This window comes from Sander lucioperca, chromosome 19, assembly GCF_008315115.2.
Source record: "Sander lucioperca isolate FBNREF2018 chromosome 19, SLUC_FBN_1.2, whole genome shotgun sequence".
NCBI classification, from domain to species: Eukaryota; Metazoa; Chordata; class Actinopteri; order Perciformes; family Percidae; genus Sander; species Sander lucioperca.
In genome coordinates, this window is record NC_050191.1 from 19,675,727 (window position 1) to 19,697,702 (window position 21,976).

At 40.8% G+C, this 21,976-nt stretch overlaps 3 protein-coding genes across 8 annotated transcripts; 1 reads left to right on the forward strand and 2 right to left on the reverse strand.

The window, feature by feature from the left end:
* Positions 1 to 388: 388 nt before the first annotated feature.
* Positions 389 to 8,331, reverse strand: faxca (failed axon connections homolog, metaxin like GST domain containing a). 2 transcript variants are annotated; one of them, XM_031322283.2, is made up of 6 exons: positions 7,853 to 8,331; positions 5,997 to 6,132; positions 5,455 to 5,651; positions 4,998 to 5,215; positions 4,136 to 4,252; positions 389 to 3,745 (listed from the first exon to the last, which is right to left on the reverse strand). In XM_031322283.2, exons 1-6 carry the CDS (start codon positions 8,110 to 8,112, stop codon positions 3,447 to 3,449), a joined length of 1,227 nt encoding a protein of 408 aa, XP_031178143.1. In that variant the 5' UTR covers positions 8,113 to 8,331; the 3' UTR covers positions 389 to 3,446. The 2 variants fall into 2 exon arrangements, with proteins under 2 accessions (XP_031178143.1, XP_035851020.1); XM_035995127.1 differs by lacking the exon at positions 7,853 to 8,331 and adding an exon at positions 7,723 to 7,803.
* Positions 8,332 to 9,297: 966 nt separating this feature from the next.
* On the reverse strand, positions 9,298 to 17,682 carry ccnc (cyclin C). Its single transcript, XM_031321969.2, has 12 exons — positions 17,530 to 17,682; positions 17,060 to 17,166; positions 15,083 to 15,167; positions 14,506 to 14,575; positions 14,340 to 14,391; positions 14,176 to 14,231; positions 12,860 to 12,895; positions 12,664 to 12,755; positions 12,486 to 12,553; positions 12,302 to 12,381; positions 11,283 to 11,401; positions 9,298 to 11,035 (listed from the first exon to the last, which is right to left on the reverse strand). Exons 1-12 carry the CDS (start codon positions 17,559 to 17,561, stop codon positions 10,981 to 10,983), a joined length of 852 nt encoding a protein of 283 aa, XP_031177829.1. The 5' UTR covers positions 17,562 to 17,682; the 3' UTR covers positions 9,298 to 10,980.
* A 230-nt stretch (positions 17,683 to 17,912) lies between these two features.
* ngs (notochord granular surface) lies at positions 17,913 to 21,950 on the forward strand. Of its 5 annotated transcripts, none has more exons than XM_035995124.1 (12): positions 17,914 to 18,380; positions 18,607 to 18,772; positions 18,987 to 19,133; positions 19,309 to 19,428; positions 19,567 to 19,662; positions 20,103 to 20,237; positions 20,395 to 20,505; positions 20,592 to 20,702; positions 20,834 to 20,958; positions 21,097 to 21,174; positions 21,220 to 21,390; positions 21,503 to 21,950. In XM_035995124.1, the coding sequence occupies exons 1-12, from the start codon at positions 18,184 to 18,186 to the stop codon at positions 21,594 to 21,596; spliced, it is 1,551 nt and encodes a 516-aa protein (XP_035851017.1). In that variant the 5' UTR covers positions 17,914 to 18,183; the 3' UTR covers positions 21,597 to 21,950. The 5 variants fall into 5 exon arrangements, with proteins under 5 accessions (XP_035851016.1, XP_035851017.1, XP_031177827.1 ...); XM_035995126.1 differs by having other exon boundaries at positions 17,915 to 18,380; positions 21,508 to 21,950; XM_035995123.1 differs by having other exon boundaries at positions 17,913 to 18,380; positions 18,610 to 18,772; positions 21,097 to 21,390.
* The last annotated feature ends 26 nt before the right edge of the window (positions 21,951 to 21,976 follow it).

The window sequence follows — 21,976 nt, forward strand, 5'->3', positions numbered from 1 at the left end:
ATCTCCCAGGGATTCTGCACAATAGCCACAGAAATGCAAGCAGCCAAAGTCATCAAATATCATTTGACTGTTTGTCTCTTTCCCTTTTCATGCCCTTTCCTCCACCGAACCCACGCCAAGTCTCTACAGCAGTGCTCCCACGACTTTCTTTCTCTCTCCGTTTCTCCAGTGCTCCAGCACAAGCACAAAGAAAAGGGCAGAGAGCTAATTCTTCAGCATTGGGTGGGCTTTGTATTGTCATGTGGTACCAGGCACAGAGGGAGAGGGATTATGAGACAGATATATGCCAGAGCATACCCAGCTCGAAGTGTTGATACAGAGCACAGCTTTTCTCCTTAGGTAGACCTTACAGGCACATTTCAACACAATAACTGAAACAAAACAAGAGGAAAATACCACAGCTATATTTAATGAAATATTAGGAGTAATCCATTGTCATACAGCTTTTTATCTCTAGGTATGATACATTCATAAGAATTTTTTTTAATGAGTACAGAGCGATTTCTTTTAATTCATGTTTGCGTATTAATTTGACTTTTTTCCCCCCTGGCTCTCTTATTTACAGTTTGATGAAATTCCACAAGTGTTTCAGCACACACGCAACACCACAAGACAATATGGCATCTACAGTCTACAAGCAGAAATCTCAATAGAGAGCGACACACACTGCAGGGCTGAACACCCGACCCCTGACCTCAAAATGCTGAGGAACACTGAGACAGATGAAGTTGCCTACAGACACTGATCTGGAAGGACAGTTCTTCCTGTAATGGGTGAGCTTACAGGAGGGACACCGATCATCAGCTGATCAGCAGGATGGCTGACCTCACCTTGCTAATCTGAGCTCTAGCAGCCAGTTTGGTATTTCACCTCAATATTTCATGTATTTTTTATGATTTCAACTGAAGCTCTGCAGAGCAAAAAAATCTACTTTTGACAGTAACTGTGCAGCAGATGAGGGGCTGTAACATTTGAACACAATGACATTGATATTATGATATGAATATACATTTATATGAATAACATTTATCACATCAAATCTCAAAACATGGACACGCATGCAATTACAGCAATGACAACGTGGAAATATGCAGTTAGTTCAGTGGATGTCCGAGAATCTACAGTATTTCACTAATACACAGATCAATAAACTCTCAGCCATAGACGAAAAGATGTGTAAACAGAAGAAGAAAAGTGCAAAAAATTATTAACAATATTATTGTTTCCTCATTTTAATCACATCCACCATCAAAATTAATAAATATACACAACATGAAATAAATAAATAAATAAATAATACATTTATTTAAAAACATAAGTCATATCCTGGCACTGATATAAAGTAAACAGCTTTAGGAGTCAGTTTTAATCTGACAAGCAGGCGAGGGGTTTTAAGACACAGAATGACATTTTTCAGTTCATTTTTTTAGTTATTGTATTGGATTTCACACACACATAAAGGTTTTACTGTCTCTTTACTAAATGCTTTGAATTGAAGCCTTACAAATTAATGTTTTTGACATTATTTTCATATAATTCATCATGCCATCGACATCATGGTCTTAATTCAACAAATGACAGCAGAGTCGTAATGACTTCTTTCTAACCCCTATGACCTTAAAACCTAACCCTCTGCTACAGTAAGTGTTAGATTTATGATATCATATTGTTTCTTCTTATTTCACTATATAATGCTACATATTAATGCTACATATTTTTAACTCATACATTTTCTTTTTGAGCAGCACCTTCACAAGGAAAGCCTGACTGATGCTGGACTTTAGAGTTTTAAAAATTTGGGGACAATATTTTAGCCAATATGATTATTTTTGAAAACACATAAACATTTTCTTCAATTCTCTCTCTCTATGTATTTGTGTGTGTGTGTGTGTGTGTGTGTGTGTTAGAAAGGAAAGGTTGTGCTGTGAAACGACACCAGTGTGCCATCATTCACAGACAGAGGGTGACTCATCCATGCACAGCATGGACAGAATACTCCTTGCTTGCATCAATATTCCTCACCTCACAAACACACAATATGTTGGTATGTGCATTTGCTGAGTGACAAACACACATAAAACCTGCACCGAACCTTCACACACAGCACGCAGCCTACAGCATAACATTAACCTGCGCCTGCTCTGTTATTGCTTCCTTTTGAATCATAGAGTTTCCATCACAACAACTGAACTGCTGAAAAGGATCAACTACATCTTTGTTTGGCTGATTTGGCCAGAGGGACCGACAAAAACAAACTACATCATCAACCTTAATGAATAAGCCAGCAAAAAAATGTTAATAAAATGATCTATGTGAAGTGTAAATGGAGATTTTCATTGGCACGTACCAGCCATGCACTTTCATTCAGACTATCTATTTCATCTATTTCTACATGATTGTTTGACTCGCTCTCAAGGATTGAATGCATGTGAAATGTCTATTTGACCCAAAGCTACTGTCCTCAATGACAGGCGTCTGACAACATATTATGTCACATTATGCTTCCAACATGTTTGTTTTTTTGCAAAATAATTGTCTCAATAAGACAAATGATAGTTTCAAAGTGCTTATGGCAAATTGCAGTTTCCTATCCATTATCTTCCATGAACTTTTACTGCACTATTTAAATATGGACAGCAGGCATTACTGTAATATCCCAGTTGTGTAGACAGATACATACAGTACAGGAGGTCAAAGGGCTCCTTATACTGATCCTAGACCAGCAGTGTGGAGACTACTACAAGACAAGTTGAGTCATTGTGTGCAACACAAAGTAGAAACACCTACAGCATTTACACCATATGACAGGGGGGATGATTCTATATTTGCAGGCTATCTATACTATTTATACTCATATATAATCTATCTATTAAATCTGATCCATTTATATATTTACACTGAATTGTATTCATTCACATGAATCACTGTACAGTTCCCTATGTGTGGATGACATATCAATACAAGGCGTTAAGGGTTCAGTTAGTCAAAACACACACAAGGCTGGGTGGTGCGAGTTTCTACAGGGACAACAGGGGTCACGCACATACTTAGTTGCCATGGTTACGGCGATGTGACACCAGGTAGAAGTTGTGACTGCAGATGACGTCTACTACGTGGAGGAGTTTATCAGCAGTGGCGTCATTTACTCCTGGTTTTCAATCTTCTCTTTTCTCCCTGCACTGCAATTTTTCTGCTTTGTCATTCTCCTTCTCTCCATCTGTCACTTTTCTTCACTTTTAAACCATGTGTCACTCCCTTTCCCTCTGCTGCAGTCATTCCTCCACCACAGTGTGCTAGTCAGACCTCAACGTCCTCAACCTTTTCACTGACACAGCAGACACCGACAATACTCCCCAGTTACTTTCTGTTCAAAGAAGTAGGGGGGGGGATGCAGCTCCCTCCTGTGGTGTGCGTATATGTGGTGTGTACTACACATGTATGTTTTGTCAACACTTGTCGATTTCAGAGCACTCCGTGTCCATGTCAGAGTCATACAGCGAGTGGCCTGTTTGGTCGCTGTCGGGTGACAGAGGGTCCTTTGGTGTGCCAGTGTGTGAAGTGTGCGTGTGCGTATCGTCCTGGAAAGTGTCCGTGCGGGAGTAGAGGCCCAGATCGGGGAGTTTCGACTGTGAGTCGCTGCCCTCTGTGGTGTTGCTGTAGCAGAAGTCCTCCAGGTCCACGAACCACTCGGGCCAGAATCGCCGGCGGATGCGCTCGCAGTACATGGCCAGGTTGATCAGCTCCCCTGGAGGAGGACAGATTGGATAAAGGGCTCTGAAAATGTCATTCAATCCTATTGATGAATAAAACACCACTAACACTTGATTAGTCAATTGGCATTGATTTTGATAATTAATATAATAATTACTTATTTTTCAAGCAAAAACCAAACATTATCTGGTTCCACCTTCTAAATTGTGGAGATTGGCTTCTTTTTCGTTGTCTTATGTGATAATGAACACATCAAATCAAATTATCTTACAAATTAAATGTTATCCTTCTTCATTGTATTGGATTGACGGCAGAAGATTTAATGGTGGATATCTGAAAATCTTAGCTAATAAAACTTAAACTGTCCCCAATGGGAGAAAATACAGTATGTTTCTTTATAACATGGGTGAATGGCTGATCTTACCTTTGATCAGCTGCTCCGGCCGTGTTCCTGGTAGTGTCCACATAGCAGGGGCCAGGTGACTGAACACTGCAGCGTCTACTGTAGAAAGCTTAGAGCCCATAAGATACTTCTTATCACCTTAGACAGCACACAGAAAAAAAATCAAATATGTCAAATAACAACACACAAATACAATCCATGTAGAGACATTCTTTTCCTCTTAAAGGAATAGTTCGACCTTTTGGGAAAATGCGCTTATTCGCTTTTTTGCTGAGATTTAGATAAGAGAATTAATAACACTATCATGTCAGTACGCTGAATATAAAACCAGAAGCTGGTTAGCTTAGCTTAGCATACATACTGGAAACAGAGAGAAAAAAACCTTTCAGGCCACAAAGTAAAAGGCATCAGAGATCAATTGATGCCTTTAGGGTTATGCATCTTTAACCTTAGCGAGCACCACTTCAAATCACAGCTCTATTTGCATGCTCTCAGATCTGTCTCTCTTACACCTCCTACCATAAACTGCCAGAGGTTGTATTGATTATAAACTGCAATGCTAACTTTCCACCACAGGAGGTCAGTATTGTGTTATTATTTGACATGTACAAAGACGATGAGGCTGGTTATAGTTCCCATGGCACACATTGAAAAGCCATAGTTCTGTTCTGCCAATAAAGCTGTTGATCTGCAGGGTAAACTATGTAGAACACAAATTGTGACAAAGTCTCACAATTACAAAGTGAACATCCTTAATAATCTCTTTGGATACAGACTACACTCATAAATGCTCCAAGAAATATATTATAATAGATTTAAAATGTTCCAAATGACGAGCATAATTGTTTATAAATTAAATTTTTTTTTCTTCCAGATTTCTCACCTAGTAGAGTGGCCAGGGTGCGCATGTCCTTCTCCATCAGGGCATAAACCTCCTCCTCAGAGAACCGTCCGATGCCGTGCCCATACATCTCCCTCTTGACGATCCCGCCGGTCAAGTGACTCAGGATCCACTTGAGCAGGTCACTCAACGGCCCGCTCACTGACAGCATCTTCTGGGTCTCCTCCAGATTGTCCACCCACTGACAGTAAGCTATGGTCCTGCAACATAAAGACACATACATGTCAGGATTAATATTCAAGTACTACTACTAGAATTTAAAAAAAAAAGCATAATATGATCCTGGTGGAAAAATAGAGTACAAGTTAGTTAAATTTCACAAAAACTGTTTTAAGAATCATCTTTTAAAAAAAAGTTGAATATTTATATTTTCCACTCCTGCTGTAAATTGCTATTCTAAGACAACAAAAATGCAGTTTGAACGTCCCTGGTCCCTTACCAGTAGAAATGCTCCTCCACCATTTTGGTGATGGCACGAGAAATGGCCTTCTCCTGCGGCGTCAGGCTCTTGTTGAGGCTCGCGCCCAGCCTCTCCTCCAGGAAGTCGATAATGAATTCGGTACCAGACACCTGCTCCTGGTTGTATTCAATCCATGGCATCTTTCCCTGTGGTGAAAGCTTCCCATCAAAGTAGTTCTGCGAGAGAAACGAGATTCAGGAAAAAAGATACCAAAAAAAATACTGAATAGAGAAAGCAGTTGGTAATTGGTATCATGTGAATTCAATTGAAATTGGATCCAGACAAAACTGACAACAAACAACAAACAAAAATTGTATTCTCCCTTGCAGGAACCTGAGCGATGGTAACAACAGAGACTCAGAGTTGGACAATAATTAGTAATAACAAAAGAACAAACAAAAAGAAATGGGGACTAAAACATCCTCACACTCAATTTGTAAACACACTGTTAGAGAGTCACCTTAGGAGAACAAAAGACAAACAGATTAAGTAGTGGTGCAGACACATCACCACAGCTCTACCTGGTAGGGCAGGTCCACCATACGAAGGTAGGTCTCCATCTTAAGGCAGAAAGGGGACAGGGATGGGACGCCAGTTTTGGGCCTGGAGAACTGGTGGAGTATGATGGCATCTTTAGAGTCCAGCTCTTCCTCCTTTCTGTGTGGAGGACACAATGACAGAGCTGAACAAACAAGTGTGTGTGTGTGTGTGTGTGTGTGTGTGTGTGTGTGTGTGTGTGTGTGTGTGTGTGTGTGTGTGTGTGTGTGTGTGTGTGTGTGTGTGTGTATAAGGTGTCACCAGTATCACCAGTGTGCCAAATGATAAACTACAATGATCTGCAACCAAGGTCCTTTATCCGGCACTGAGTGATTGTCAGCCTTGGGCCATTTATACCAGCTAAGGAAAAACTGCAATGTCAAAATAATAAATCATACCCATGTGAAAGATTATGGTGCATTCACATGGATACTGTTGGAGCCTATTTCATGGACTAGGGCAGGCCAGCAAATGGCAACAAATTCACGTGAGCACAATGCAGAATTAAAGGGAGCTGTCCACTCCGTCAAGTGCTGAAACGTAAAAACAGAGAGGAAGAACTGTCTATTTCAGTGTGGTGCTGAAACGCCTGCTCACTCTTAAATAGACTGGTTTTGGTGCAATAACCGAATGAAGGTACTGTGCAATATAGCCTAGCATACAGTGAGAGACAGAGCTGTAACATTTAACGTCACACGGAACCAAAACAACCGCTTGTGGGGAGAAAACCAAATGATAACTGCATAACAAATAGCCTGTATTCCCGTATCAACATCGACCCAGCATTTATGACAGCTAGTAGCCTATACCTGTATAATGTATGTAGGGCCTAAGCACCAGAATGCCCCTCGCTGTCAGTTGAGCTAAAAACACTTCATATTACTCAAACATAATTGTAATATTCCCAACGAGGCTAAACATTGATCGTCAATGGTGAATGACTTTTGTTCTGATATTGGCTATGTTGTAGTATTGGTGTGGGGGCCTGTGATTCGTCAACAACAGTAGGCCTGGACTGTAGGTAACCAGAGTTTTTTTTTTTAAGGACAACAGACTCAACCCCCTTATTCCTGCCAATAAATAATGAATAATAATAAACATATATATATTCATATCTATCACATTTCCATTCCCGTCACAACAGCCTTCCCTGCCAGTTGAAAATCACATAACCTAGTATGTTTGGGGCTTTGGCGTTAGTTTACATTAGAGGGTTTTTTCCCCCCCCCACATAACTGCAGTGCTGCTTGAAACCAAACACCGAACGTGAGTGTGGAGCGGGGGGGTGAACCTATCATCAACAAGATGAACCTATCGTGTCGCCCCGTCCTTGAGATAGACAAACTAAAGTGACCGCTGTCATAGTTTATAATGTCAATTCGTATGACAAAAGAGCTGTTTGAAATAGACCTACAGACTAATCTGTACAGCAAACAACAGAAATTAGCCATTATCGTTTTGTAATCGTTTTGAATAACCAAGCCAGAAATATCGTGTCACTAATATCGTTTCAGTAAAAAACAAAAAGAAGCCAATAAAGAAGAAATGTCCTAATGTGTGTGATTGTGAGGAGGGAGTTGGGGTGGTGGAGGGTTTCGTTACATCACAGTCCACCCACTCACGATTCCTTATTCTTCACCGACTCCGCTCTCACCCCGCCCAGCCTGACGAGATTAAGTAATATAAAACCCCAGAGAAAATACAGCAGACCTGGGAGAGTTGGACTAACACTATGAACAGAATCAGCACTGTGGTTTTCAGATTGATCTGGCCCAAGAGGCCTGAGTGTGGTGCAGCAGCTTCTAGTGACTCCCATTGGCAGCCTCTGTGTTGTTGGTACCTGATGGCCAGCAATTCGTGCAGCAAATAAGCAGCGGCAGCGAGCAGAGCCCCTCCAGTCAAATACAGCGTCTTTCGCCACCACGAGTCCGAGCCCAAAGCTGACATTATCCCACCGTAGTCCTGCAGTGGGTAGGCGATGATGTACCCATACAACGAGAGCTGCTCATCGGAGCCCAGCAGGCCAGAGGAGAAGCTCTGGTTTTGGCCAAGATCAACCACAAACGACCGCGTCCAGGCAAACCCGACGCGCCAGTACATGCTTTCTGTCTCCGGCCACTTTCCGCCTCACTCTGGCAGCTCGGGGCTTCATCAGCGGGGGCTTCATGGGTGCAGAGGGCTGCAGGTGCGGGGCGACTGGGCGAGAAACACAAGCGTCCCGCCCGGAGCTGGTCCCCGCAGCGGGGTCGACATCCTCCGCAGCCCGCTCGGAGCTTGCTGGCTGCCTCCCTCCTATCACTATCAAGTCAGACAAATAAACCACAACGCTTCCGGATCAGTCTGTCAAAATAAAACATGATAATGCCTTGAAACGTTCTAGGAGTAATACAAAATGCCAGAGTAAAAGCCAAAGTTTGACAACCACCAAAGGCTTCAGTTTGACTGATACTAAGATGTGACATTTTAACTGGACCATGATACTACTAGTACAAACTAACCTACTGATTTTAGGCCTGTAGAGCCACTGCTACAGGCCCACTAATAATAACAATGTAACATTACAACACAACCAAAACAGACAAGAAAAAAATAAATAAATATATATATATATATATATATATATATATTTAAAAAAAAAAAACATACTTCTACAACTTTGAGAGATGCTGTGGCATAACTGTTGCAAATATATTTTCTTTTAAACTCTCCACCCATCGTAAAGCATTATCCTCCAATTATTGTATTAATTACACCTTTGCTATGGTAACATGTGAAACTATCTTCCATGCATGAGGCATATCAGTTTATCTCTACGGTTATTCATTCTGATAATTCTACTGGTTTTGTTTCTGAAGTTATAAAAGGTTTTATTTTGAAAGGGGAAATGCTCTAGCTTGCGGAAGCGTTAGTTATCCTCTGCTGGCTTCACGCAGCCATGTGACGTCACGGAGACTGACTATTACCCGTGGTACCATCTCCTTGAGGAAACTAAAGGTAAATATATCATCTGATGCTTTTTAGTGAATCAATTTACGTTTTCTTAACCACAAACAGAGGAAATGTGTAATTTCTTGTGTCTACTATGACTTATTTAACTCCAACCTCTCGGTTATTGAAAATATAGACTTTTTATGTCAAAACTGATATATTTTTTGTTTCTGCCACTAGGGGTCCTACTACAGCCAGTGTGTTGAAGCGACATTGAAGTTAGGCAATGGGACTGAATGGGACTTTTGTAACATGCTGGTAGATTCCCCAAAGTCCAGCTTAAATAACACCACTTTGTTATGCACACCATACATTTTTATTACCATAAATGATCCTCCAAAAATTATAAACAGAGACTTTCAAGTAATAAAACAATTGTGGGCAATGTTTTTACCAGAACTAGTAGGGTTATTTAGGTTGGGTGAAGCCCTTTACATTCTCACACCCATTCATGTGAACATGTCACGTAACAGATGGAGCTGCTGAAGGGGAGGAAAATGCCAGATGGCAAAGGCAGAACAAGGATGCATCCAACTTGCCTCAGTGGCTTCTCTGTCAAACTTGTCTTGTTTCATTCAGTATAAGAAAGTGACGTGCTAGTGACTATTTAACACCATGTTTTTGTACCTTGTCAGTTGTTTTTCCAATAGTGACAAAATGAGGTGAACAGGAAGCCCTTGAGGAAAAAAATTGAAGATGCATCCAAGTAATACAACATCCAGCCCTAAAATGCATTTTACAATTTGACTGAACTGGACAATGTGCTTTTATGAAGGGTTCTCTCTGTAATTAGCAGCTTTCATTTTGTAAGGCTTTCAAGCACCTTGTTTTGAGTACAGCCACACACAACTCCCACTGTATTAGATCACAAAAATATAGAGACATCTACAGGTATACATGTATGCACACAAATATATTGTCACAATTCAGTGATTAAATACACTAGATGGCAGACGATAGCTTGAAAATAAGAATATACAACCAAAAGTTTGCAGACAAATCTAGAACGATTGTGGTTTGTGTTTAGTCCAAAAAGCCATTCTTTGACAAATTAAAAACAAAATATTTACAAAATACAGCTTTACGCAACACATTATTCTACAACTCAAGCAGAATAAATGAAAAACCAGCTCACAATTTCCATTTAAGTTTCCTTAATTAAACCAAAACATGTAAGATCAAATAAATGAATAGAATTATACGGCTATTTACAAAAGGGAAGAGGGAATGGTATGGAGGAGGTGAAGTTGACATGATTCAAAACAGTAAATTCTTGGATTCAAAGAGTTATTTTCTACCATAACAAGGAACCTCTCTTGGGATTTTTCCTGCCATGGTTCATGATCAACCAGCAGAGACCTCACAGGGCAGAGGTATCCGATCACATCACAGGGTGATATCCAATCAGATCTGCACAGGATCTAATCATTTTACAGACTACTATAGTCCCTGAGGAATCTCTCACACACACACACACACACACACACACACACACACACCTTGTGATCAAGTTTTCTCGAATCCCACGGAGCTCCACATGAAAGGACTCGCTCCTCTGGGCTGTTCAAGGATGTCAGGATCATCACAATGACCTTAAAGCAGGTTTCTACTGAACCATCACATCTGTTCTATCAGTGGTCCCACATTCCCAGCTCCCCTCTCCATACCTCCAAATGTTCATTAGTTTTGAGTTCATTTCAAGTCTGAAGCAGAGTACAGAACCTCATCGAGACGACAAAACTGTTGTCACAGATCGGCTGCTCACTGCAGGCATTTCAGTGGCTGCTCGCTAAATCCATAAACCCATGATCACAGAAGGGAAAAGCGAAGATGTGGCTCTCAAGAGTTTTTTTGGGCGTAGATGAAGGAACCATCTTGGTTGGCTGAAATGTGATTTATTTTTTTCCCCCAGCTGTCGTCACAAAAGGTGACATTTTAAAAATCAAAAATATGGATTCCCACAGAAATATAGACGCCACGCTAGGACTGGCTGTAGGAGTTGCTTTGGTTCCCATTGGAGCTCTGGTCACTTTCACTGTAGACAGATGGAAGAAATAATTACATACAGCTCATTGAGATACAGTATAGTACAAGTGTCCCGTTTGACAATATAGTTATATGTTACTATGACACCAGGTAAATTGAGCTTTATGTTGTTTATGTACAGTTCAAACTGTTTACTATACTTTATTTACTGTATATTTTACTTGAAAAAGACAGATAAAATAAAATGTATACTGTATATGATGGCAGGGTTACACACAGAGCCGAGTCAGGTTTACCTGTTAGGAGGAGGTTTGGGCTTTGGCATCTTGTTGAGCACAGCAGCTATCTCCTTTCTGTCATCAAAATTTTTCCACTGGTCATAGAGCTTCAGAATGACACGGATGATCTCCAGGATCTTGACAGAAAACACACAAAAACAGAAGTTAACTAATGTGGATCTACATCTGCTCAATACAAAATAGTCAAAAGTAAAATGGGTTCTCTTCCAGTATATATAGTATTGTACAATAATGTTTATAAAACAGCTAATGTAGTTCCAGTCCAAGTTCAGAGTGACAAAGTCAGACCATTTTTTTCACACTCTAAAGTTTTACACATTATAAATCCAAATCCAATAAGCCTACATAATACTCCCCTTGTTGTACCTATTAAGCCCCAAATGGACAACAACACTGGTTAGCATGGCTTCCATTGCTCAAACAGGACATTCAGAGATACAGTGATCAGTGTGACCTCACTATTACTTTAATTCAACAGTGAATCAGACAGATGTTCCTAGATTCCAACCACTATGCAACTTGTCTCATGTTAAAATAGCTATACACTGAGTGGATACATTATACATTATATGATCAGTCTGTCTGACTGTGTGTTTAATGCCTAAAGCCCCTTTGAACCTGTCATTTTATTTATTTTTGTTTAACTTGTGTGTGATGTGCATTCCTTTTAGAAAATTAGTTTTTAGAAATGCCTCATGATAGATTGTCTCTAGAAGAATCGGAATACACGAAATTTCAGACAAAAGCGTATCATCCCAGCCCTATGGTCTGCATTCATCACCTGCTTTTACAGCACCTGTTGTGACTTCTGGGATACCAGTTAGCTCAGCCCTCAGGCTAGATGCTGCTGTAAGGCGGACTACTCATGAAGATCATCAACTGGGGAACTAGGAGACGACTAACACAGCACTGTGCTGCCTTAAAAGTGAAAAGGTTACAGTATGCTACCTTTACCTTTTAAGGCAGCAAAACATTTAAAAAAAGATTTTTGAGAATGCAAATGAAGCCGTTCTTACTTTGTCCATGTCAACAGAGAGCTCTGCAAACCACTGCCTGGCATCTTTCTGCTGTACCACACAGGCAACATGCAGGCAGGCTGTGGGAGGAAGAGAGCTGATCATGTTACATCTAATACATCTTGTTTCAAGTCAGTAACTACATTAAATAGCTGTGATGATAATACATGGGGACAAATCTTACCCAAGGCAATCATGAAGGGAGGGTAGAGCAGACACAGATCCGTCCTGTATGTGTCATTCACTATTCGCCTGGTTCAGAAAGATAACAGCACAGACACTGAGTAAGCCTACCAACAACAGCTAAATCTAGCATTCAGGGATGTCAAAAGAGACCGATGAATACAGAGACAGTATCGTACCAGGCCAGGGGCAGCAGCATGTCTTCCTGTCCCATATCCTGCACATACTGCAACAGTGGTCTGTAGGGGTGGTACACTATCAGGCAGCAGTCCTGAAAAAAGATTATATCAACAATAAGTTATCCAACCATACATCAAATCGGGCAAAATACAGCCTACAATCCAATAGCAAGGATACAAAGCTCTCTCCACTCACCATCAACTCCAGAAGGTAGAACTCACATTCTAATATCTGTAAAGACATACAACATATCAGACCAGTTAAACTGAACCTGTTTTTGAGGCCACTCGCATATACTTCATGTGCAAAATATACCCTCGTCAGGTTGAAAATAATCCTTCATAGTTAATTAGAATATATCTTTTGGTAGTGTATTATGTTTCTGTTATAGTGTGCAGTGTATGTTTTTTTTATGCGACAGCCTGTAAAATGGCACTTAAAAGCTTATACTCCTTCACGGAAATTTTATTTAAATAATAAATATTTACTGTATATATCGAGCATAATCTATATTTTGCTGGTAATTACTTTTTACAGTTGCGAACAACATTTCCCAATCACAAATGTTGAACACATAAAACTTTTTTATTACCTTCAACAAACACTACAGCTGTTATCATTAAGTTGCCCTTTGTTCCCCCGTGCCACCATCACTATTACTATGCCCGCAGGTTGGACACGAAAAATTATGTGTAGGAGTTGCAGTAGCTCACTAACTCATTCTCTGCTGTGTGAACCACTCCCTCTATTTATCGCTCCGTGGTGGCTCACTATAAATAATAGTTTACACAGCTTTCAGACAGGCAGCGTGTCTGAACAGCCCCGGTGACGTCCTTGCAACTGGGTGGAGACGCTGGATAAATAAAATACTGATGGTGGACACCACTTGACACCACAGTGAGAAATGCTGCGCAGAACAAATGCCGTGGTCGAAGCCATCTCCCACGGCAACAAGATTTTTATCGGAGCTTTGCGAACATTAGTTGTGGAATCTCACATATTGATAGACACCGACGTGGCAACACTATGATACAGTGTAAGGGGCTCTTGGTATGCTGTAATGTAGCATGACAGTGCATAAATAACTTTGCAGAGGAAGCAGGAATACAATCAGGTGGTTGATTCATAGCGTAGCTGATCCACTAGCATACGGTTATTTGAGTGGTTCTGTGTTGGCAAGGGTGCACTACACTTAAGCTTAAACTACAGCCTCTCTCTTCTTAGTTTCGAGCTGAAACACATCGCTTTCAACTCTGCCTGGCCCCCTGACCTCAAGCCCTCCTTTCAAGTCTGACCCTTGCTCAAACTTATTAACTTAACACATTTAAACACTCTTAATTAGTCACCTGTCTTTGTGTGTCAGGATTATGAATTGTGTTCATCATGTTGCTGCAGTTACTGATGAATGTTATTTCTGACGCTGGTTTTTATGTTGCACTTTGTGTAAGTCACTCGGGATAACAGCATCTAAATGCCTAGAACGTAAATTGTTACACAGACATTTTACTTACATGATTCATTCTGTAAGGGAACTCCTTTGGAAAGGCATAGGAAAATCTTGTTTTCACTGTTTGAGAAAAACAAAACACGATTATACCGTCTCCACTACAGAAGAAACACAATTTGAGAGATTTGTACTACTACTACTTGGGTGTTACTCAACATCGTGACTTACACACAGATGTTGCTGCAGAGATCAGCCTGGTATTGGACACAACTCCAAATTCCTGAAAGGACATAAAAGTTTGAGCTCACATTAGATAAATAGAGCACATATAAAGGAGCTACTACTTAACAAGTGTAAAATTCATACCTTACTGACACCAAAGAAACTTCCATACCTCAACTTTAGAAGCCAGGAAAACACAGGTAGGAGCCATGAGCACTGGATCTATACTTTTCAGGGAATACCTGCAAACGTGAGAAAATAAAGATGTATCAGCTTTGGACAAGTAGCATGAAGGCTCAAAAGAAATGCAGTGGAGATAAGGTGATGATGAAGATCATACTAAACTGCTCAGAGCTGCAATATGTTGTACAACAACGGGAAAAGGGAAAGATGTGCACTAGCTCTAAGTTTTAACTCAGGCTATGGTACTATACTATTGCCAGTATTAAATATCATCACAGTATTGCTTCAAAAGCATGAAACATTATTGAGATATATTTTAGACAATGATACTAGTGTACTTATATGATATTCTAATCAAAACTAGAGGTGGGTAATATGGTTTCAGACAAGAAAAATAGCATTAGTAATGTGGATATGACGATCAAGCAGTCAGACTTAATCACCTATTCAGGTAATGTTATTACAGCTGCTACATTATTATAACCAAAGTCCCAGATGAGATGTATTCTAATCTCACTTTTTAATATATCTAATATCACAGTATTATGCTGATACCTCTTCCTTACCTGGCATAGAAGCGTTTGAAGTAAACTGTTGCGGTAGCAATGACCTGCTGTCGCAGCTTCAGGTGTTCCCCCAAAGCCTGGATCACTGAAAACGACAGAAATAGACATAAAATAACTTAAAAGTAAAATATCCAGACTTCATTATCTAATTAAAAAATATGTGTTGGGTTGTGAATAATAAGTATAAGCACACAGAATAAAATAAAAAAGGTGACTACAATACTCATACATTCTATACAAGAGTAGAAAATGCAATCTAATATATTTCAGTTGGATATACAGTGAGGAAAATTAGTATTTGAACACCCTGCTATTTTGCAAGTTCTCCCACTTAGAAATCATGGAGGGGTCTGAAATTGTCATCGTAGGTGCATGTCCACTGTGAGAGACATAATCTAAAAAAAAATCCAGAAATCACAATGTATGATTTTTTAACTATTTATTTGTATGATACAGCTGCAAATAAGTATTTGAACACCTGTCTATCAGCTAGAATTCTGACCCTCAAAGACCTGTTAGTCTGCCTTTAAAATGTCCACCTCCACTCCATTTATTATCCTAAATTAGATTCCCTGTTTGAGGTCGTTAGCTGCATAAAGACACCTGTCCACCCCATACAATCAGTAAGAATCCAACTACTAACATGGCCAAGACCAAAGAGCTGTCCAAAGACACTAGAGACTAAATTGTACACCTCCACAAGGCTGGAAAGGGCTACGGGGAAATTGCCAAGCAGCTTGGTGAAAAAAGGTCCACTGTTGGAGCAATCATTAGAAAATGGAAGAAGCTAAACATGACTGTCAATCTCCCTCGGACTGGGGCTCCATGCAAGGTCTCACCTCGTGCGGTCTCAATGATCCTAAGAAAGGTGAGAAATCAGCCCAGAACTACACGGGAGGAGCCGGTCAATGACCTGAAAAGAGCTGGGACTACCGTTTCCAAGGTTACTGTTGGTAATACACTAAGACGTCATGGTTTGAAATCATGCATGGCACGGAAGGTTCCCCTGCTTAAACCAGCACATGTGAAGGTCCGTCTTAAGTTTGCCAATGACTATTTGGATGATCCAGAGGAGTCATGGGAGAAAGTCATGTGGTCAGATGAGACCAAAATAGAACTTTTTGGTCATAATTCCACTAACCGTGTTTGGAGGAAGAAGAATGATGAGTACCATCCCAAGAACACCATCCCTACTGTGAAGCATGGGGGTGGTAGCATCATGCTTTGGGGTGTTTTTCTGCACATGGGACAGGGCGACTGCACTGTATTAAGGAGAGGATGACCGGGGCCATGTATTGCGAGATTTTGGGGAACAACCTCCTTCCCTCAGTTAGAGCATTGAAGATGGGTCGAGGCTGGGTCTTCCAACAATGACAATGACCCGAAGCACACAGCCAGGATAACCAAGGAGTGGCTCTGTAAGAAGCATATCAAGGTTCTGGCGTGGCCTAGCCAGTCTCCAGACCTAAACCCAATAGAGAATCTTTGGAGGGAGCTCAAACTCCGTGTTTCTCAGCGACAGCCCAGAAACCTGACTGATCTAGAGAAGATCTGTGTGGAGGAGTGGGCCAAAACCCCTCCTGCAGTGTGTGCAAACCTGGTGAAAAACTACAGGAAACATTTGACCTCTGTAATTGCGAACAAAGGCTACTGTACCAAATATTAACATTGATTTTCTCAGGTGTTCAAATACTTATTTGCAGCTGTATCATACAAATAAATAGTTAAAAAAATCATATATTGTGATTTCTGGATTTTTTTTTTTAGATTATGTCTCTCACAGTGGACATGCACCTACGATGACAATTTCAGACCCCTCCATGATTTATAAGTGGTAGAACTTGCAAAATAGCAGGGTGTTCAAATACTTATTTTCCTCACTGTAGATAAGATGCTGTATTATTTAATGCAATCTAAGAAGTCAGCAGGAAATTGTAAATGAGTGCAGATCTCAGACTACGAAATGTTGTTATTAACCATTTGCAAAGAAAATCTGCAGCTTCCAGTACTCCTCTTCTGAGAGAAACTTCAGATCCTTCTGGCGCTCTTTCATCAGGTCCTGTTTGTCCAGAACCCACTGCAGACTTTGACGAATAAAATAAAAAATATTACTTCAATACAGTCAGAGTTAACGTTGGTTATTCAAACTGTAATCAACCAAACTAGCGGGGAGCACAACAGTATCAACATAACGTTACATGTAAACCACTTTGTTAGCCTTCTATATTTCTGTCACAAAGCATGAACAATATAAAAAGAAGCTAGTCTAATTAAGCTTTTATAACAGCCTTTCTCTTTAATAAGTTTGGTTTCTTTTATATCGTAGCAACAGTTCAGGAGAAGCTGTTAGCGCAGCCGCACAGACACAGCTAACGCTAGGCCTCAAAACACAGACGGTGACTTACAAAATAAAGACGTAACATGTCCAATTGTTTATAAAAACTTACTAATGAGAACTTTGCCAAAAGTTTCCCGCCATCTCGTAGCAGCTGAGGTAGAGAAGAAAACTTTATAATAATATAACTCTACTACAAAGAAGCGAATAGCACTGTGCTATGCAGACACTGGAGTGACATCAAAACCGTCCCGGGGAAGGATAGAGAACTTAATGGAATGGTTCCGGAATTTTAGTTCCGCCTTTAAAACGTCAAAAGATTGATTTTTTTCTTCAACAAGTATGTGTGTATATATCATTTCAACTGGAAAAAGTTGAAAATGATAGACGGAGGGATGAATGGGTGGGTGGATTGACACATTGATGCATGTGCCATGAAATTAAATACACTAAGCAAAACATCTAATGCAACATTATGAATAAATGTACAGTATGTGCAGTTAATGTGGGCACAGACATTCCCAACAGATATATGTCATCATTTTAAAATTAAGATTCTTTCGACCGCATATAATAGGCTAAGTTAATTGACGTAACCTTGATAGATGTTTGTCGGGACACTCACCCTTGTGTTGGGAAGGTTCAACATTCCTCTGTAGTGTTTAGGGAAGGGTTGGTGGTATATAGACCCTACCACAGACTTAAAGGTGTGAGTGACCAGTTTCCAGTCCACAGTTGAAGTTGCAGAAGTTACAGGAGTGTCAACATGAGCCGCAGTCCAGAGAGGATGTCTTCATACCGCCGGCATTTCGAGGGCGCCTTGGCCGCCCCTCCTGCTTACCAGCTCCGGGTGTCCAGTCCCTCTCCCACCCGCAGGGACACCCGCCACCGGTCAGCCAGCTTCACCCGGAGTGGTGGGGCGATGGGGCACAGGGCCATCTCCAATAAGGCTCGCATCACCAGGTGAGTCACCTGTCATAATGTTGATTAAGTGTGCAACAAAATTAAATCCTAAATCATCTAAATCAATAAGCTACATGTATGATCAGTTTTCAATGCAGCTTTAATCAGAGATAAATTTATTAGCCTACAGTGTAGGCTACAGTGTACTACGCACTGAATGGGTATAGATGTGTCAAAATGAAGAAAAGAAAAATGATTAATCTGGCTTTTCTGGTCCTGTCTACAGCAGTGTGAGTATGGGAGCACTGTGCTTTGGTATGTCCATGGGGCTCGGGCCAAAACTGGACCTGGATGCGGCTGCAGCAGAGAACCATGCCTTTATGACGACTCGCACCACTGAAAGGCAGGAGATGGTAGCCCTCAACGACCGCCTGGCAGCGTATATTGAAAAGGCAAGAGGACCATCACAAATCATCATTTTCATTTATTGACTGTTTGGGTCTTTAGCCCATAACCTTTATTTCAATTATTCCTACATAAAGCATTATAACAAAAAAGCAATAGGCCTACATGAATAAAACCATGTACTGTAATTATTACTTAGTTTTTGTACTTTCAACTTGTAATCATCAGGTAGATCTATATCTACTGTATTTCTTCTTGTAGGTGCGAACCCTGGAGTCAAAAAATAAGCATCTGGAGGCTGAGATTGAGGCTCTGAAGAGCCGCTATGTCAGACCAGGCCTTAGGCAGCTGTATGAGTCTCAGCTGAAGGAGCTCAACAGGGACGCCGAGAAAATGAGAGTCCAGAGGGTGAGGGAGGTCATATCTCATGGCAGCAACATATTTAGATCATGGTTTGTTGTGGCTAATATAAAAGCAAGTGTGGTTCAGAATGTGGTAACAGTGGTGCTCCTTTTCACCCTATTATCTGCTGATTTCTTTCCATTTAACAACTGTTTGATCATTATATATCTCATCTGTGCAGGATATGTCTTTGGCAGCCAAGGAGGCGATGTTGGGCCAGTTGGACAAGCTTAAGGCCAAATACAGTGAGGCTGTGGATGCCCGGAAAAAGACAGAGCATGACATTGAGAATCTCCGACCAGTAAGAAACTGTAGAAAGTCTTTTCACAACTTTGAATGTTGTGAGAATTCAATGCTTTAAGTTAATACAAGACTTATCAACATGCTTTTGCTTTTATATCACCAAACCATTCAAACCTTATGTGGTTCAATGTTCCAGGATGTGGATAAAGCAACGTCAGCACGGATTGCCCTGGAGACACAGCTGGAAAACCTGGAGGTTGAACTTGCCTTCCTGCAGAGAGTTCACAAGGAGGTAATATATATTTTACTCTCCATTCACTGCATACTACAGTATGTATAGGAGTCAGTGGCTGGTGGCTGGAATGCCTTTCATTCTATTATTAATTGTTTACTGGGTAATTATTGCAATGACCGGTTATACTTAAATGGAGACCTGTTGATGGATAGAGTAAGTAAGGACGCAAACATGGCAATTATCAGCATGGTGTGATGGGTTCATACTGTAAGCTAAAGAGAAACACTGTGACTAACAGTTGGTGCAGTGGTGGAGTGAACCTTCCTTTATAACATAAATAAATGTGTCCATATTCCTTCCATAGATCAAATACTGTTTCCATGTATTTCTAAAAATAGACCTGTATTTTAAACTTAATTTGCGATACAGACCACACTGTTTTAGTGTTGCATATATCGCTATTCTTCTAACTCTGGTTGTTTGTGATCCACTGAAAGGAAATTGAGGAGTTGGTGCAACAGATCTATTCAGCAACCAGCAAGGTGGACCTTGTATTTGGCCTCCCGGACCTCTCCTCTGCTCTCAGACAGATTCAGTCTCAATATGACAGCATTGCCGCCAAAAACCTACAGGTAATGTGCAACAAGTCATATTCACTTCAACTCCTCCAATGCACAACAGTCTTTAACCACATGATGGAATCGTGACAAACACAGGTATGTCGTTAACATTACTGACACGTGTTCACTAGTGTGTTTGGGTTATAGACACTGTCTGCTCTTCTCCAAGGAAATGGACACTTGGTACAAGTCAAAGTTTCAGGACCTGAGCAGCGCCTCCACCAAACACCTTCAAAGCGCTCGAAGTTTGAGAGAGGAAATCGCAGGCTATAAGAAGGATGTGAGTAAGATTTTCTGTTCTTGTTTATGGTTACTGCTACCACTTTTAGCATAAAACGAATTGTGTGTGTATATGTGTGTGTATAGCTTCTCAACAAGGAACGTGAATTGGAAGCAATGAAGACGAGGAACGAGTATTTGGAGGCTCAGATTCGTGATGCAGCAGGAAAATACAAGAAGGAGGAGGAGGACTTGGAGGTGATTGACAGGATGTACCATTGCAGGATACATATGAGAAATTTTTAAATGAATATAAAGACATTTTCTAGTCATTCTCTGGCTTGAAAGTTGTTAAAATTAAGCAATTCTGTTGTATTCTATTGCGCCAGGAGCGTATCGAAGCGATTAAGATGGATCTAAAAGTAACCAAGGAAAAGATTGCCCTGCTGCTACGGGAATACCAGGACCTGCTAAATGTAAAGATGGCTCTGGAGATTGAGATCACCACTTACAGGTGAACAAAAAAAAACTCATGCCATTTCCACAGCATGTAAACCTGACTGTTTTACATTAAGTAGAAAATATAAGACACACAGGGTGTGTCTTTTTAGTTTTGTATGCAGCATTCATTCCCTCTGTTCATGTGTTTCAGGAAGCTGATCGAGGGGGAGGACAGCCGTCTGAGCACCATGGTCCGAAACCTGTCCCTGACTGGAGGTCTGCGTCTCACCTCTAGTGTTAGCATGCATGCTGCGTCAGCCCCAGTCTCTGATAGCTCAGCCCCTGCAGCCACTTCAAAGCTAGATGGAGCCCCCAGTGACAGTAGCAGGGCTGAGAAAGCTGCGGGGGCTGCTCGAGTGGAGGTGGTCTCATCAGACACCCAGATAGATGGTAACGTAGAGGAGCAGGCAACTGAGACGTCTGAGAGGAAGACTGTCCTCATCAGGTAAAGGGTGACTTTGGCACAGAATTTTTATCGCCTAACATTTATGATTTGCTCTCAATCATCTTTTACTGATACGATAAAATGTCTTATTTCCCCACCACTTTCTTCCCAGAACAGTTAAGACAGATGAGGACACTTATGAGAGTGACACACAGGAGCGCACCATCATCATTTCTGGAGCAGCGGACGACACAGATGAAGAATAGACCGTTTATCAACCCCAAATTTCACAGAGCGACCCTTGCCAACTGTGTGCTATGCAACAACGTTCCACGTCATGGTATTCTGTTTTTTTCCAATGCTTTGAAAATCCTAGAATTTAATATTGAATTGAAAAGAAAACACAACTTGTACTCAAGCAGCATGTGCCTATTTCAAGGATTGTGTTCATCCTCCAAGGAGACTTTACATTAAGAAAGCTACACACTGTGTGCAGTCCCTCTGCTCTGCCTGCTCCTAACTCCCTGTCAGCCTCACGCTGCCTTTCTGCTCTTTTAATCCTCCTGTGTGTCAGAAAACGTGCCTTTCAAAGTAACAAAATAAAAAGCAAGCAATCATAATTGTGGTTTTCATTTTAATCTAAAGA